Consider the following 18,125-nt stretch of genomic DNA (forward strand, 5'->3'; position numbering starts at 1 on the left):
CACTTCTGTCATATACTTTGTGTAGGACTTTGGGAAAGTCATTTAACTTCTCCATGCCTCCTTTCTTTGTCTGTAAAATGGGGAATATAAGCAGAACTCACTTCATAGGATTAAGTGAATCAATATTTGTCAAGTACTGAGAAAAGCACTTGTCTCACAGAAAGTGATTAATCTAATAATGCTATTTTGTAATAAGAATAAGGTATTTTGGAAAAGTTGGCTTTTGAACTGGACCTTGAGGGATGTACAGAAATTCTAAAGATGTAGAATAGAGAGGCAAGAGACAAAGTGCCATATGTGAGGAAAAATTAATATATTTCAGGGAACAGTAAGTTGCTGGGGTAGGTGGACTACAGAGGTGGATCACTGGTAGGCTGGGGTATGACTACTGAGGGTGCAAGCACAGGATGGAGAAGCCTCAAGCTAAATGCTGTGAAGAATTGTAGCTGTACTTTCACATTATATCCATGAACAATACAGTGCTGTCAACAATTATCTCTTGAATAGTTAAAGGCAGCGAGTGTCAGAGACATTAAATGACTTGGCTAATTTTACACCAAAAATAAGAGGTAGGGCAAGAAGTAGAAAAATCCAGAGCTTCCATAATCCAGGTTCAAGATAGTTTGAACTTTATTATATGATATGGAGACAATGGAAGCTGTTTTGTGGGAAGTTACACAATCTAGGTAAGCTCTGATTTCAAGCTGGTAGTTGTGAAAATGAAGGACTGGCCTAGAAAATTAACAGGCTGGAGGACCTCTGAGGAGTTGGCAACATAGCAGATACTGTGAAGGTTTCCCTTCAGGGATGCAGTACCTACTTCCCACCTCTCCATATTGTTGGGGGTGTCACTGGCAGAAAGTCCTCAGACTTTATAAACTCTCTTCAAGAACTGCCTCAGCTGAAGAGTGTCATGTCCCCACCGTCACACACCTTCCCTGGACAGCTGTATACAAAGCCTGATCAAACAGGTATATGAAGGCCTGGACCCCGTATCCCAACTCAAGATAACTCGGACTGGTCATCCCAGCTCCAGGGCTCTCTGTGGGGTGGGCTAAGGACTTTGTGGGAACTGCATCACAGACCAACTCCTGCTTCCTTCTCTTTCCTAGTCATTGATCCCAAGAGCACTCTCTAACTAACTTCGTGCAAACTATGTTTTGCCTCAGAGTCTGTTTCCTGAGGAGTCCAACCTGCATCAGAATAAATACTCCAAGTACTTGAAATAGCCATTTTGTGGATGACTTTACATAACTTTTTCACTTGCTCAGCAGGAGAGCAATGTCAAAATTAAATTTGAGCATTTAATCCTGAGTGAAATTATACAATTACATGGCATACCTACAGGTATACGTACATACAGGGAATTGTATGTAATGCCTAGGGGAAGGAAATGGTAGGGATTGGACAAAGGGACCTTAAAACAAAGAGAAACTGTCCAGCTGGTAGTTAGACATGTAGGTGGGAAGAGACCATCCCTGAGGCCATGGGGGTAGATGAAACTCTGAAAGGCAGAATGTCCAGAGAACAGAGAAGTTTGACAAATACCCAACAGATGGGAAAGGCAAGAAGATGCTTTGAAGGTTAAAGAAGAAACACTATGTGTGGATGGACAATTGAGGTAGAGAAGCACCATGGAAACCGGGAGAAGGAGGGTCTGGACAGCAGAGAGGTCAAGGAAAATATGCAGAGAAAAAGATTTTTTTTTTTTAAACTCAAGAATGTTTTTCAATAGTTATGTATGTCTGCCTAAACAGGAAGAACAAAAGTCAAAATTATATTGGGTTAAAAAGCAAATGCTGGTTAAATGGTGATAAAGTAGAATAAAAGATGGTGGCTTGAGGGGACTAAGCTGAGGAAACGTTTTGGACTTGTTTATACACCTAGGGGAAGAAAACAGTAAAGAGGGGACAATGCGAGAGAGCGTAATGAAACCTGCTGAGAAATGGGCTAGACCAGGAGGAGCCAAGAAATGTGCAAAATCAAAAACAAAAAACAAACACAAAAACAAAAAAAGACTCATATCATGTCTTATTCTTTGAAGCTGAAGAATTAGCCACGTGAGGAAAAGGAAATTTTATCATCTGAGTGGAGGGTATAGGCGAAGGCTACTGGCAATCAGAGATTTGGGAGCTTTGAAGGAAGGGAAGGAGATGGATGTAGAGGGTGTCATCGTCAGAGGAGGAGGTTTTGAAACTGGTGCTGAGAGGAATTCAGGAAGTGGTACAGAGGAAGTGAATATGAGCAGCTCTGAGGACTTGGTTGAAGCTGAATGCAGGATCCAAGTCAGCTCTCCTGACTCCAGCAAAATCCAGCAGCCTGGAAGCGGAGAGAGCAATGGCGAGGGCATTAGGAGTTGGGGATTGGCACAGCAGAAAGACAAGACTGTGAAACTTCTGAAGACTCAATGGACAGCTGTGAAATACTTTGGGGATAGTCCGGGCTGGGTGGTACACAGGTGCATCCAGAGGCACCACACGGAACAGAGGGTTAGGAAGGAGTCGAGAGGGACATTTTAAGGGAGGTCATGAGAAAGTTTGGTGGGTGTGAAGGAAGGAGAAAACGGAACATGTTAAAGAGGATACGAATAAAGGGACTTCTGAAAGTAAGATCCTGGAGATACATTTCAAGTGTTTGGAATACTTTTGTTATATTTTTTTTATTGGAATTCCATACCTTTTGAAACTGAAGGGAATGGTTATAGATATAGATAGAATTATTAAATACACTATTCACTTATGAGGAAAATAATTTACCACTCCCCCAAATTTAAAAAATTTAATAGTGTATCTAGTTTATACAATTCTTATTGATGCAATGGCTGTATTCTTTAATACTTATATTTGAAAAATCAGTTTTATGAAGTTCCTGTACATAAAAAAATAGCATCTTCACGTTATTTTGTAGCTCTCTTATGATAAGATCATACGGGGGACTCCTTTAAGTATAGCGAAAAGAAGCAAACAAACATTTACATGTTCTCAGTGAGAGAATGGCTTTTGGGAGCAGTACTCTCAAACATAGCAAAAGAGGGTTATGGTTTACCAAATTAAAAAAAAAAAAAAAAAAAAAAAAAAGAACAATCTTACCTGTGCAATTTCGTTCCTCCATGTCTAGAGCAAAGCCGCTATTGCAACGGCATTTGAAACTTCCAATTGTATTTCTGCACTTTCCATGGGTGCACATCCCAGGAAACGCTTTGCATTCATTGATATCTAAAAGCAGAATAAAGCCAGGAGGTAGAGCTGGTTGATATAAAAGAGTAGGTCTATCACCTTAAAATAAAAAGCTGTCAAATAAAATGGGGGATATTTTTCAGTGATGACACACTAAAAGCTTCATTTGTGACAAAGATTCTATATTCTAGATGAAGAGTTCTGATCCCTTTTGACAATTTGTTCTACAGTGTAGCAGGAACAGAGGAAACCTTGCTAAACTGGGGCTGCATCTAGTCAGGTTGTGCTGGAATGCAGAGAGACAGTACAAGGATATAAGAGTATGTAGCTAGATTTGCAGTCTGTTCTGTGTCTTTACTTGAATACTATCTTATATAGGTGGATTTATACTCTGGGCCAAAAGGCTGGCAAAAAATCATCTTTAACAAAGAAAAAGTGGAAAATTAAATGCAAAACCAATTCTCAGAGAATGCAGAAGGCATCCTGATAAACTAGGGGGACAATGAGCCACTGACAGTTAGTTACCTTTATAAAATGGCCGCCCAGTAAGAACGTCCCCTCTGTTAGCAAAGCCAGGCCCCCGGGGGCACAGCGCCTCATACTCCTTGGTGCCAGATTTGGGGCATTCCTCACACTCAGTGCCCCAAGCTGCTCCGACTGCACAGCAGCAGGCGTCCATGCGGAACTTCCCAGGAACAGGATGGACACATTCGTCTTCATCCCACTTCAAGTAACACTGCTCCATGCGGATATCTTTTCCGGGAGCAAAATCACAGTTGAGGTTAAGTTGAAACACTCATTCAACAGCTAAACCAAGTGCCCCGTCAGTGCCAGGCACGATGCCAGGCCCTGGAGACACAACGGTAGGGACAGACCCAGTCCCTGACCTCCTGGAGCGGACTTCATAAAGACAGTCATCTAAGGGTTCCCCTTCATATCACTTAATTCTCACAAGAAACCTTCCGGAAGAAACGTCTCCCTCCTGAGAGGCCTCCTTCGTAGATGATCAATTTTTTATTTTTTTAAATACTGTGATTTCTGTATAGCTTTCTGATTTCAGGAAGAGTAAAATCGTTTTAGAGAAAGATTCTTATTGTTCAGAGAGTTGCTTAAAGTTCTAGCCAGATCCTAGTCACAAACAGTAAATGATCAACTGTAATCTATTTGCCAATTTGTTACAACTACTAATAAAATCACTTTACAGGAGAAGAAAGTATTATTGCCTTTAAAGACCCCCTCCTCCCCTCAATATTTACCTTTTGCATAATGGCTTTTGCCCTGGATTATTTAAATCTGCCCTTTTAAGTGGCAAAATTATTTGTTTAAATCTAACATTTCCCCTTTGACTTTGAAACATACCAACTGGGGTCAGTGCACAGCCCATGCTAGCCAGGGCCTCAGAAGACTAATCAACAGTCACAAAATGAGGTAAAAAAAGAAGGTTCTATAAATAAAACATCACCTGTTAGCCTAAAACTTTGTTGGTCAAACTACGGTCAACCACTTAGCTGTTTAATTACAAACATGGATAATGAGTTCAGAAAAAGGCTTTCCTTAATTAAACAGCAAATATTTTATTTATTTGATAAAACATTTCAGAACTTTAAATCTTTTCCTCAACCTGATAACTGTTTAACAGAGGAAAAGAGATCCTTAATGAAAATGTAAATATAAACAAATTAATATTCATTATTTTAGTTCTGTTAATCCTTTCAAGTTCTCAAAGCTAAGATTGACTTTAGCAACTGCACTTAGCTGAGAGTTACATATATTGTCAAGCAGTATAATTTAAAAATCCAGTTTTTAAAGAAAAAATAACTGCATTAAATCACAGTTTTACATACACATCTGTATTATGTATCTGCATTAACACAAACCAAAAAGTCACATTCCTTGCCAGTGTGAGTGGGATGACAACCTAAGGAATTTTATAATCACAAAAACTAAATCGTATGGTGTTACAAACTTTTTCTTCTTACCCACAATTTTAAAAATCACTTATATATTGAAATGCTTTAAAGATCCTTGAGTGAATTATTACCATTACTCACGGTTTGTCTACAGGTTTAAATTTAAATTCACAGCTATATGAAGTTATTTTGTAAACTAAACATTTACTGCTCTATACCATATTGGACAAATGAAATCTCTTCAGTAAATGAAAAAATGTTGTTTAGATATAAAATAGAATTAATAGAAGTTCCTTTTTCAATCATGATATTCAAGTTCAAACACAACCCTGATAAAGAACATCCCTATAACTCGCTATTCCTATAACGCACTGCTGAAAGAAAAAGCCTCCTCATTTACATCTTTAGCAAATAAAGCATAAAAAAATTTAAACTTTAAAGGTGCTGTAGAAGACCAGGATCGGCCAATATTTACAAGCAGAAACACACTATCTCTTTGCTTGCGAAGTTCCCTACCCTCTTATCCAAGAGTGCAAGAAAGTGCTAGTAAATACTAGTCTTTACTTTCTCTCATACGTTCAAAATAGACTACTCTTAGTTCTCTTTTTCCATTGACCCAGTGTGAAAGGCTGTGCCTGCCTAATGTATCTGATTAAAGAAATTATAACTTTTGAGGTAAATTCTTACGTTGTACCAATTTTCTGTATTAAACAGAGACTATTTCAATTTAAATATATTCACTTTAAAAATATCCTCCAGCATTTCCCCCAAAATATCTCATTTGAAGCAAGTTTCCCAGCTACAGGCCCAATAGTTTTGGTTTGGATGCTAACCAAAGGACAAGAAAATACTTGGCTGGCTTCACGCATAAAATACATGGGGGCATGGCTCTTACCCAAACACACGCGGCCAGTTCCATCCAATGTAAGGCCCTCAGGGCACTCACAATGAAAAGATCCTTTGCTATTGACACAGCGTCCATTTGGACAAACACCAGGAAACACCTCACACTCATTAACGTCTGCAGGGATATGGAACAAGTAGAGGGACAAAGATGTTACAAATAGAAAAAACAGGTATAATCTCACTTCCTTTATAGCATATTCAGTCTGTAGTACAATGTGTATTATTATCTGAGCTAAGCAGAAATATTCAACAACCAGCCACCAGGTTTCCTAGGCACCAGCTGTGAAAAGTTAGTACCCCAGCCATGCCCATCCATAAAAAAACAGCCCAGACATGCTCCTTTGCCAGCGGTTCTGGGCCTTAAAAGCTAGTAATGTCCTCATGAAAATTTACCCAACTGCATGAAGAGGAGAAATGGGAAACTCTAAGCTATTTCCTGTGTTTTATTCTAAGGCTTTCTTTTTAATTGTAATGAGTTTTTGAAATTTCAAGGCTTTAAAAAATGATAATTATCCCCAAAGTTTGAGAATGAGTGTAGGTTATTTATATATTGTTCTAAAGATATACGATATCACCCAAGAATACACTCACCTTCACAGGCAACACCTTTAATCCTGGCAAACCCTCTTGGGCAAGCAGTATCTGCAAGGACAAAAGGAGGTGTTTTGCGTCATTATAAGATAAAATACACCTGTCTTAAATAAGTCTTAAAGTCACCATAATGGACTCTCAATTGAACTAAATAAAAATCAATAGCTGGGGTGTTTGATGCCAGCTGTCTCCTTTTAAACTCAGCATAGTTCACGACATGCTATGGTAACCCCATCAGTGTTTGAGATTTCCATATTTTTTCCTATAATTTCTTTTTGGGCTCACATTAACAACTGAGTTAGATGCAATCAACATAAAAGGTTTAAAGGAAAGAGAGTTATCATGTTGTATTGGAACACATCCAGACAAGGATTCTGGAGAATACTGTCGAAATCTTCAGAAGTTCTGCTTACAGTGAAAAGACAAACCAAACATGGTAGTTCAAGAGGTGAAAAAATTTTGCCAGAACAATGTTTCACAGAGGGTAAATGATCTGTTCTCCCTCACTATGAAAACACATGGTGATAAAGGTTCCTTAGTTGAGGAGCCGAGACCATGCCCCTGCCCCTCATCGTCAGGCTCCTACCTAGTTCACATCGTTCACAGGGGCTCCCCCAGGCCGCCCCGAGGGTGGCACAGCATTCGGATTTCAGAGTGGCTCCATTAATATTCACTTCGCAGCGGTTGTCCTGGATGTTGAGCCAACATGTCCCTTTCAGGCTGTCTGAAAAGGAATAGAGAAGTTGGGCAGCTCTTATCACTAGAGAAAATTTCATTCAGCTGTGTATACCTAAGGCCTTTGCCGCAGTATTTAAAAAAAAAAAAAGAAAAGGACTATTTTTCCTAGCTTTATCTGCTGAACACATTTACAAGTACACACATGAAAAAATGGCATATTACATACATTTAAACTAAATATTAGACTACAGACATCTAACAGAATATGGCAATGAATACTACTAGTATTACATCTACTAGTATTCTAGGTGAGGCCACTGTTGTCCAAGATTTTCTACTGGTACTTAAAAATTTGTTTAAAAAATGGTGCAGTACATTGATAAAAATTATTACTTGTGTGGAAAAATATTCATAAGGTCTCTCCTTTTTGATATATGCTTGATATTTAAGATTTTATCAAGTAAAATCCTCCAAATAATCTCCTTCTCTCCTAATTACCCACCAAATAGACAACACACTATTTCTTCCCTGTTATAGAGAAATCAGTATTTCTCCAACTGAAGATAATTACTTGATGAGCCATTTGGGGGAAAAAAAAAAGCTAAAAAAAAAAAGAGGGAGAAGAAAACAAGCATTACCTATAAAACCATAAAGCATTAATATTTTTATGTATAGTCTTTCAGAAATTTGCTCATGCTTATTATAGGTATAGATTTATCTCTACTTCAAAAAGTAATACATGCTTATAATAAACTATTTGAAAAATATAGAAGTAAAAGAAGATATAAAAATCACCTGTAGCCCTCTAGCCAAAGGACCAGGAAAAAGGTGGCTTAACAACAACCAAAAAATACCACTTCTAATGCAATCACCTAGATATAACCACTCCTAACTATTTTGACTGTCTCCACAACAAATTTAAGTTCCTCCTTTTGAACAGTAGAGAGTAGCCAGTAAAGTACTATGTTCTCTAATAGTTTTACTCTATGTGCATTAAGGGGAATAATTAGCCACTAGTAAAATCTCTTGGTAGCATAGTGAAAAGCTTTTCAAATGAACAAAATGAGTTAATACTGTTAAGTGATTTTGTAACACTGACAAGGAATCTAGTCAAAGGTGACACGGCAAATACTAGCTGGTTATAACTAATCATATATGCATTTTCCCCTGTAGAACAGTTCAGGGTATATAATATCACTCAAGCTTTTGTTATAACGCAGGTAACCTGCATCTCTAGTGTAGGGCCCAGGAATCTGCATTTTACAATCTCAGCTGATCCTGAGGCAGGTGGACTATGAAGCACAATTTAACAAACCTTAATAGCATATTTTGGTGCATACACCTAAATGACAATGAAGAAAAAGCATATTGCTATGGTATTTATTTTAAAACTCATTTAATTATAAGTGTACATAAAGTAAAACTGCTAAATTCAACAATAAAAAGGAAACCAAACCATAGTACAGAAAGGGAATTACAGTGCAACTGGCACATCCATGATGGGAGAAGGTATAATTTCTGATTCCCAATGGAATACAGCAGCAGGTAAGAGGAAAATTATAGCCCGAGTAACAAGTATTTACCTCTGGGAAAGAGGTTAAAATAAAACAACTCTGTCCTCAATTGGATACTAAAAGTTATGGGAAGGGGCATGGAGAAGAGTTAGTCCATTTTGCTTTTTTCTGTTTTGAGATTCAGTTTAAGTAAAAATTGTATGAAAATGAAAAGGTTTGTTCATCAGCATTTGTATCAGGCCTCAAATTAAAGGCTTTTTATAAGCTAAAATCTGTAAGTTCATAGATGGAGCAAACAGAAAGAGATACCTATATAAGGCTTCTGTGTATTTAAATTGTTTTTAAGGACCCTGACTAACCAATGATTTGTTATACTGATTATAGTCATTTTGAGTGATATAAATGCTAACAGTAATTACCAATATGATTGAGGTAGTGACAGACATGATTCTAAAGGCTTTCCACATATTTATTTATTTACTTGTCAAAAACTACCCTCTGAGGTATGTTATAATTTGCAGATGAGAAAACTGAGGCATATAAAGGTCAACTAATTCACCCAACGTCACCCAGCTAGTACAGTGTCAGAATTAAGATTCTATGTTGTCTGGTTCCAGGGCTCTTACTCCTCCCTAATGCCATGCTTCTGTAGGGTGGTACTATATTAACACCTAAACATTACAAAATCCACTGATACATATGTGGATCACACACATACACCTGAAGACATATACACACACAATCCATATCTATATACACACATTATCTACCTGTTCTTTCTATCTATCTACCTATCTATCTATCTATCCATCTATCTATCACCTACCTACCTACCTACCTATAGGATTGATGGGTGGAGTAGGGATTAGGGAAGGGGTATATTCCTTAAGAATGAAACATGGAAACCTGAGTGAAGAACATTACCAGGCAAAGAGATCAAGTACAAAGGACCTGAGAGAGAGTCATATGCTTGATACATATAAGCAAGAAGTGGGCCAGCATGGCTCAAGCAGAGTGAGTGTGAGGCCGAGAGGTGGCAGATGAAGACACAGCTGGAGCTATATCAAGTAGATCACAAAGGCCTTGGAAAGGACTTCAGCTTCTGCCCTGAGTGAGTTGAGAAGTCCAGGTTTTTTAGACATGAGTTTTCGGACAAGGAATGACATGTACTGACTTACATTTTTAAAAGATTACTTGGTGACTATGTGGAAAAATAGACCATAGTATGGCAAGTATGGAAAAAAAAGGTAAGACAAAGGCTACAATAATAATCAAGAAAAGATATAATGGGAGCTTGGATTGGGGGTTATTGTTGGTTGCGAGAAGTGGTTGAAAATGGATAAACTTCAAGTAGAATCAACAGGATTTGCTGATACACTGAAGGTGGAGTTTGAGAGAAAGGCATCCAAGATGACTCCAAGGATTTGGGGGCTGGCAGAATGGAGATGGCATTTGCCAAGATGGAAATGATTCTAGCAGGCTGGGGTGAAAGAGGGAAGACAGGAATTTGGTTTAGATACATGATGTTTGAGATGCCTACTGGACATTCAACCAGAAACACTGAGCAGATAGCTGGAAATACAAATCTGGAATTAGGGAAGAGGTTGAGGATGGAGAGATAAATTTGAGTCAGTGTTAGAGCTCACCCAGGAGTAAAAGAGGGCATAGAAGTAAAGAAGTCTAAGGACTGACTCTCGGGATACTCCTTGTTGGCAGGCAGAAGTAAGGAAGGCTCAGCAAAGTAAATTGAGAAAACGGGCCAGAAAAAGTAACAGGAGAACAGGAAGATGGCTGTGCCTGGGACGGCCAAAATGAAAACTTGAGCAGGGGAGAGTGATGAACAGTGCCTAACCCTGCTAACAGGCTAACATGAGGAACAAGAAGAGACCACTGGATTTACCAACTGGGAGGTCACTGATGTCCTTGTCATATTTATGCACTTTGAGGACAGCACAGACCCAGGTCAAAGATGAGGGAACCAGGTGAGGATTACGTACTGTCAACTAACCAGAGTAGCACAAGGCAGGGAAGATTAATCAAACTTATTTTTTTATGATATATTTAGTAATTTTTCAACCAGAGCACGATAGTCTTTTAAAGCAGCTTGCAAAATAGCTTAAGGTTGGTTAATTTATGTTCCAAAGTTTGAAGAGTGGATTCTAAATTCCTAAATATTCTTAGTATCCAAAAAAATTCACATGTGATCTAACAATTTAAAATCAGCAATCACATCAGGGAATTTTTATTCAGTTCTAAAGTTATTAACTTGGACCTTATGAAAGAGCAATTTGCAGGCTAATGACTGATCAGATTCATAATTTTTCCTATGTGTATTTTATTATTTATTTCTTTTTTAAAACTATAATTCTATTCTATTACTTAATGAAAAAAGCAGATAAAATATCTAAAATTCTAAATGTTAAGTAAATTTCTTTCTGAGGAGCTCTTGGCTAGGGTATTCAATTTTGATCATAATGAATGAAAACACACAACACTATGGCAGAGAAAAATATGGTGACATTTAGTTGTCTAACATAATGATTTGGGAGTAAAAGATCTCTGTTCATTTTTCATTCATAAGGGCAAAAAGCCAAAATAATAGAAGACTATCTATGATGAAGTTAAAATGACAGTATCTTTAGTGCCCAAGTGGCACACAGATTTAGTTTTCTGAGATGTTAATTGACTAATGCCGAGTTCATTTCCTTTGCATAATAAAATGACTCCATCTCAGTTGGAAACTGTAGCTTAGCAAGAATATTTCTGCCTTACCCAATCCAACCCATTCCCCCCCTCCTCCGGGATTCTACAAGAAAAAAAGTACGCTCCAGTCTCTTTCCTAATATGGAGAGCTAAGCAGGACTCAAATTTCACCAGCTGTACTTTCAAAACACTGGCACTTTGAAAAACAAGGTTTTCATTGATAACTCAGATTTGGTCATTTCTCTTCATGTAACAAACAGGTTAGCATCCAGTTAAATATGTTTAACATCAGACATAATATGAAAAAACCATTGTCTTCGGCAACTATCAAATTGAAAATTCATTTTGGCTGGAAAACAAACAAAAACTGCCAATTTATTTGGCACTGTGTAAAACTGAAACATCTTTATGACTATCTGGAATATATTTAGTTCACTTTAAAGGTGGTACTAGCTAATGATAAGAACTACAGAGTATACCTAGGCAATGTAACCACTGACATTAGAGGCAGAAAAATACTACTGGGACAGTTTTTCCCCTGACACATACTGAGCACAGAAAAGGAATCAACTGGACTATCTTGTCATATATGTCCTTGTGTCATGATCGAGAACTGACCTTGAATGTTTTGAGACATATTACAAGATGTTAGTTTGGAAGTTCTGAAATCTTTCTCTCTGGAGATTTCCCAGAGCAAGGAAACAGTTATTTTATCTTCCTTGGAGCTTATTGATTTATGATTTCTGGGTGAAAGGAAAAAATAATAAATTTCCTCTATATGTTTTAAGTTTAAGGTCTTCAAATTCTTGTCCTGTTAACTGAATCCAAATTCCATTCCATTTTTGTTTACCACAGAAGGGTTGTTTATAAGAAGTATGCAGCAGGGGTTTGCTCGTATTACGCCTAAGGCATTCTTAGGCAAACGAATATACACATGTGTGTGGTATGGAAATGCTTATAACTTATAGCATACTGTATCTACTTATATGCCAGCCACACTATCTAGAATCTAGAAAAATTTAAGAGGCTGCCAAATATTTGCTAGCATGTTTTATTCCTATCTTGAGAACAAGAGAAAACAACTAATGCAACTCCTAACTATTAGCTTCTTGAAATCATGTTCTGTTTTTATACACATGAGGCCGAGGTCCCAGGTTACTGCAATTGAAACAGTGTCTGAATCTTACCAATACAGATCAATCCTGTTGAGCTGAGCTTGCTTCCAGGTGAACATTCACAATGGAAGGACCCAAGGTTGTTCCTGCAGGCCCCATTGACACATGGGTTGCTCTCACATTCATTTATATCTACGATCCGGAAGGAAAAGATTCTGTTAGAACTCCCATGTCTTTCTGGAAAATATTATTTCAGCAAGCCAAGCTATGCCAGAATGTCTGGTAGACTTGGCTCTTGTAATTTTAATACGGATCTACAAGACATGAAGTCAATGGGGAACGGAGGCATGCATTTTACAGTGTGGAAATACATCTATTCAACTGGTGACTCAGTAGGAATACAGGAATCAGCTGCTTCTGAAAGGGGACAGCATGTGATCTTCCATATATTATTATAACTTTACATAAATTGGATTAATTTCCCCCTGTAATAAGATGCAATTGTCCCATGGGAAATTCAAATTCTGATTCCGTGGAAAACAAAATATTCCCAGGCCCAACACGCTGTACACAAACAAAGGTTGATTGTCATTTATGACTCTGTGAGGCTTTGGAAGAATTAAGAAAGCCTTGTTAGAAACAAAATATCACAATGCTGGCTTTAATTCCAAAGTCCTGGATACAGTCAGGAAATAAGGACTGAAACCTTAATACTGGCTACTGCATTCTTCTTTAGTCCCTATCTGTTATCCTTTCTCTTTAGTCTGCTCACTTTTACCTGTTGAGTCTGGTGAGTTTTTTAAAGCAGGACTGATTTTGGTAAAATAAAAATTAGAAAAATTTTAGCATGGAATTGCTTTAAATAGGTCACAATGATCATTAATCTGATCTGGGCCCTAAACTGAATCATATACCATAATCCAAACAATTTCTATTGATAGTCGGAAGGAAACAGAATTACAATATGTGTATGTTCTCAAGGAGTGACTAAAGAAAAACGGCCAAAAAAAAGAAAAATGGCAAGCTTGTGAAGTTAAATAATTTAACAAATGAATTAATTAAAAATAAATATAAGCATCAAAATACTAGAAACAATATCAAAGACTGACTTCCAATATAAATTCAACCACTTAATTTAAAGAAGTGGCACACATTTCTTTTTCTACTTGGTTAATTATCTGAAACAGGTCAACATACTTCAAAACGTTTTATGTAGAACACTGGGGTTTCTGAGTTTCCCAGAACACTTTTTTCCTAAACAATTCTTTGAATCTATTATAAAATACCTTACTATATTGAAGAAAAACATGCAGACAAACAAATAATTAGAAGATTAATGATTACTCTTCAGTGTCTCAAGTCAAACATTAACTAAACTGGCCCTGAAAGGGCAGGCAGGGCTCACTGTTGATTTTCAAGTCAATGAACTTGAAATGCAAATTTAAAAATCAACGAGGGAAACAGGTATGTTCTTTCTTTGGTACTCCAAAATTACTAAAGAAGTATCTAGGTACTAATTTAATTCCTGAAATACAAATTGTTTCAGGAAATATGAGTGCATCTTTCTCCTAAGTTGTTTGAGTGAGAAGTCCTCTTCAAAGAAAAAAAGATTAACAACAGGTTTTGTAAATATAGCACAGATTTGGAATGAAAACATTTATTCCAGAGAATTGAAATTCCTACAATAACAATACAATGTGAAAAAGGAACCAGAAAAGCAAAAATGAAGCAGATAACCAATCTGAGGACAGACCATTTATAATTCTTCTATTTCATTTACAAGAAGCCTGATAGAAGAAAGATGTCAATTAATATCATGCAACTATATTTTTAAAATCCCTATTTCAAATTAAGGAATTATGAATTCAAAAGCTATAAACACAGAATGACAGCTACAAATATCAACTGTTTAGTTTTTCTTTAAATACAATGTTTTTATGTTATAATGTCATGGAACCAGAAACTGAAACAGTTCACTGTACATTCCTAGAAATAAACTTCAAAGCACATCTGGTTTACATTTAACTACTTATGTCACTGGAAACACAATCTAAACCACACTGCTTGCTGTAAAAATTTTAACTTTCACAGACTCTCAGGGCTCAAACAAAAAAAGTAAAATAAATTCTTTGTAACTTCAGTCTGAAATATCAGAGGAATTTTATTCTCTTTATTATTACTGCCATTTATTAGATATTTAAAAACAGCCCTTTGAAAACATGAATAACAAACTCAGGAAATATAGCAAAAACATACAGAAAAAGAGTTTGCAATGAATCTGCTAATAATTCCCTGTCTTGTCTTCGGAAATTAGTTTATGAAGAATAGGATGAAGAGAACTGCTTTAGGCAGACAAATTTACCATTTGAATGCAGGGGTGGAAATAAGGAGGAGACTTCAGGAAAAAAGTTTTGCGGCTTTGGGTCTATCTTTTATAAAACACTTAGTAAAGTGCAAATAACTTAACAGTGGGAAGAAAGTGTAGAAATAAGTTACTTGGTTAGGTTTCCCAGGATAAATCATTTTTTTTTCCACCAGTATCATAAAGTTGGTGCCGAAATATTTCTGTATCAATTCTTTATTTACATAACCTGAACGTCTTTCCTATGAATGACAGCTAGAAAATATTTTTTTCTGTATTAAAAAAAAAAAAAAACACTCAGATTTATCAGGAACAATTACCCTTTTGACAAAACAGGTGCAGATCACACTTTCTAGCGCTCACTGTTGCCTGATTTGGTATTAATGTGTCTTCCTTCCCAGTCCTGGATAATTACAAAATCATGATACTTAGGTAATCGTGCTTAAACTATTAAACACGATTCACTTCTACTCCTTTTCTATTGTTCATATAAGCAAGGGAGCTCCTGACTTTTATTTCTGTTTTAGTACTTTGGCTTTCAGTACGTTCTAACTCCAGGAGGCATATGCTATAAACAATCATTGACAACTCATTATGCACATCAAGCTGAGACCAAGACATCATTCATTTAGACCCCTATTAGTGTCTCTCTCACAATGGTACCAAAGGGCATTGTCGCTGTGGAGAGGAAACCAGTCTGAACAATCCTCAGCTTCTCAGTTAAATCAAGATGAGATCCTAAACTGGTCTTGCTTTCAAAGTCTCCTCAACGCTAACAGAACTTTACCCTTCAACAGACAATAGATGAAACGAATAAAGGCCAATCGGAAGTTTAGGAAGAGGGAATAAGGAAAAACAATCGACTTTTGAAATCCTTTCTCTCCCCTCAAATTACGGAAGAAATATGGCTGGAATCCCTTTCCACAAACTACAATTCTCAGAGCAATTTTGAAGAACAATAGGTGTGGGGGTGGGGGTGAAAGTGGTTGCTAGAAAACTGTAGTGGAATACATTTGAGAAGTTTAAAGTGGATTATAAAGAGGGCTCTCATTTCTTACAGAAAGTTATTACAAATTCTAAAGTGTGCCCACTGCTCATCCATGGAGAAGATTCCTCAAAGTACTTTAATTGGGAATGCAACGCGCTCCTCTTTGAAGAGTTTCTGCAAAGGTTGAAGAGTTTCTGCAAAGGAGGTGGGCAGTGGGGAAAGCAAATACCAGAATAAAGTTTAGAAAAACTGGATTTTATGTAGAGCTTTTTCCCTTTTCTTTCTGTTTAATTTTCTTTTCCTTCAAGCTAATTACTGTTTTTCAGTGGTCCCTCCAATTCAATCCAAGCAGAATTGCAGTTTGCATTTCATTGACTTCAGCTGAGTCATCTGTGTTCCGGCATCTCGTTCAATAGTCCTAACATGTTTTTGGTCACAAGGATGCTTTGAAGTTAAACAGCAAGATGCAGAGAGAATGCTGACATCTTTTTTGCATAATATTACTACTGCAGTTTTCTTGGCTATAGGTTTACAAAGAAACAGATGATTTAACAGATAAGGAAGTGGTTTTTCACAATAAAGATGAAATCTTTTAAAAAAATTACAATCCAGAAGTAGTTATTGGATTTCAGAATGCCACGGGACACTTCTGTAGTCCCCTCTAATGAGACTTAAACAGGAACAATGACTAGTAGTCATAACAAATTATTCTGAAATACACAGTAATTTGATCAAGATACAAAAACTTAATTGAATGCATTCTTCTCATAGTTGGTATCTTACTGGTAACGAGAACTTCCCTGAGCATTTAACTTGTTCAAATAACTTTCACTGCAGAAAAATCTGGGTAAAAGAGAAGAAAGAGGGTTTTTGTTTGTTTGTTTCACACACTGGTTTGTAATCCATAAACCCAAACGATGATTTTTAAATTATCAAAAGGAAATGAGAATTTTCTTAAGATTTTGAATTTAATTAAACTGACCATTTTTATTCAGACCCCAAATATTTTTATGGACAATTTAAATAAAATGCTAAAGGGCTGATTTTGCCATTACTGTTACATCACTATAATCCCAGTTCCTAGGCTAATGTGTCATGGCGATTTTATAAAGGAGAAAACAAAGGGATCAAACAAAAACCTGACATTTTATTTCAGCAAGTAAAGCAATATGGCTCCATCCACTTTCTTTTTTAACTTCAGAATGTAGGCTCCGAATGTTTGATGATGTTTTATCTGAGTGGAACAAAACTGATGGCACCTATAAAACGGGTTAGGTACAAACTGTTTCTAAAACTGGCAGATTAGCTGAAAGAGACTACAAAAGAAAGAAAATATTCAAACAGACCCTCCTCTGACTATATTGCTTCATCAGTGTAAATGACATTAATGCACAGCTGAGGGCTTAATATCCACAGCTGAGGCAATGAAGACAGCTCTCACCTTCACAAGTCTCGGACTCGGTCCTGAACACATACCCAGGAGGGCATGTGCAACTGTAGCTTCCAGGTGTGTTTCGGCACAGTCCATTATCACAAAGTAGTCTGTTTACCAAGCACTCATCAATGTCTGAAACAAACCATCAGAAGACGGGAGATATTCACATTTAAATGTATATATTACAGAGCCTAAAAGCGTTTGATTTTCATTGTTTATTTTTTCCCTTATCCCTCTCTCTGACTCTTAGCAGTTACTTTCTCTGTATCTGTATTACATCCCTATTACTACTGCAGGAAAAATATATATTAGGCTTTATTTAAATGGGACATTCTTAAGCTGGTGGCTGCTTTCAAGAGGTTCTGAAGTCCCTGGGAAGTAGAATAGCTCAGGAAGGGCACATTACTATTTTTTTCTCCATTTGATTATTGTCCTGTAGTGATATTATATTAGGTTTATTTTAAAGCACTGATGAAATATAGCAAAAGATTTTACTCACTTGCCTATAACTTGCTTATGTATAATAAAAGCAACAAAATCTGAAAGCAGATGGTATTTCTTTTTACTTTTTCTGATTAAAATTTTTTTCTGATTAAAGTCTGCCTTAAATGGCAGTTACAGGGTATTCACTAAGCTTTTTCCATTATGTTTTTACCCTCAGTAACATTTAGCTATTAATGGAAAATTATGATGTATTTTCTATTTTCCTTTAGTAGTCGAGAACAGCCTAGAGAATACTTACACCTG

The 18,125-nt window shown here is 36.8% G+C and overlaps 1 protein-coding gene across 1 annotated transcript in view; it reads right to left on the reverse strand.

Moving 5' to 3' along the window:
- FBN2 (fibrillin 2) overlaps positions 1 to 18,125 on the reverse strand; it is a 266,492-nt gene that overhangs the window by 67,790 nt on the left and 180,577 nt on the right. Inside the window, exons 19-25 of the mRNA XM_037800910.1 lie at positions 17,385 to 17,510; positions 12,666 to 12,785; positions 7,170 to 7,307; positions 6,584 to 6,634; positions 5,982 to 6,107; positions 3,702 to 3,929; positions 3,090 to 3,215 (exon numbers count right to left, since the gene is read on the reverse strand). Of these exons, the coding sequence (XP_037656838.1) occupies positions 3,090 to 3,215; positions 3,702 to 3,929; positions 5,982 to 6,107; positions 6,584 to 6,634; positions 7,170 to 7,307; positions 12,666 to 12,785; positions 17,385 to 17,510 (915 nt within the window). The remainder of the gene's footprint in view (positions 1 to 3,089; positions 3,216 to 3,701; positions 3,930 to 5,981; positions 6,108 to 6,583; positions 6,635 to 7,169; positions 7,308 to 12,665; positions 12,786 to 17,384; positions 17,511 to 18,125) is intronic.

Source organism: Choloepus didactylus, chromosome 13 (assembly GCF_015220235.1).
Source record: "Choloepus didactylus isolate mChoDid1 chromosome 13, mChoDid1.pri, whole genome shotgun sequence".
Taxonomy (NCBI): domain Eukaryota; kingdom Metazoa; phylum Chordata; class Mammalia; order Pilosa; family Megalonychidae; genus Choloepus; species Choloepus didactylus.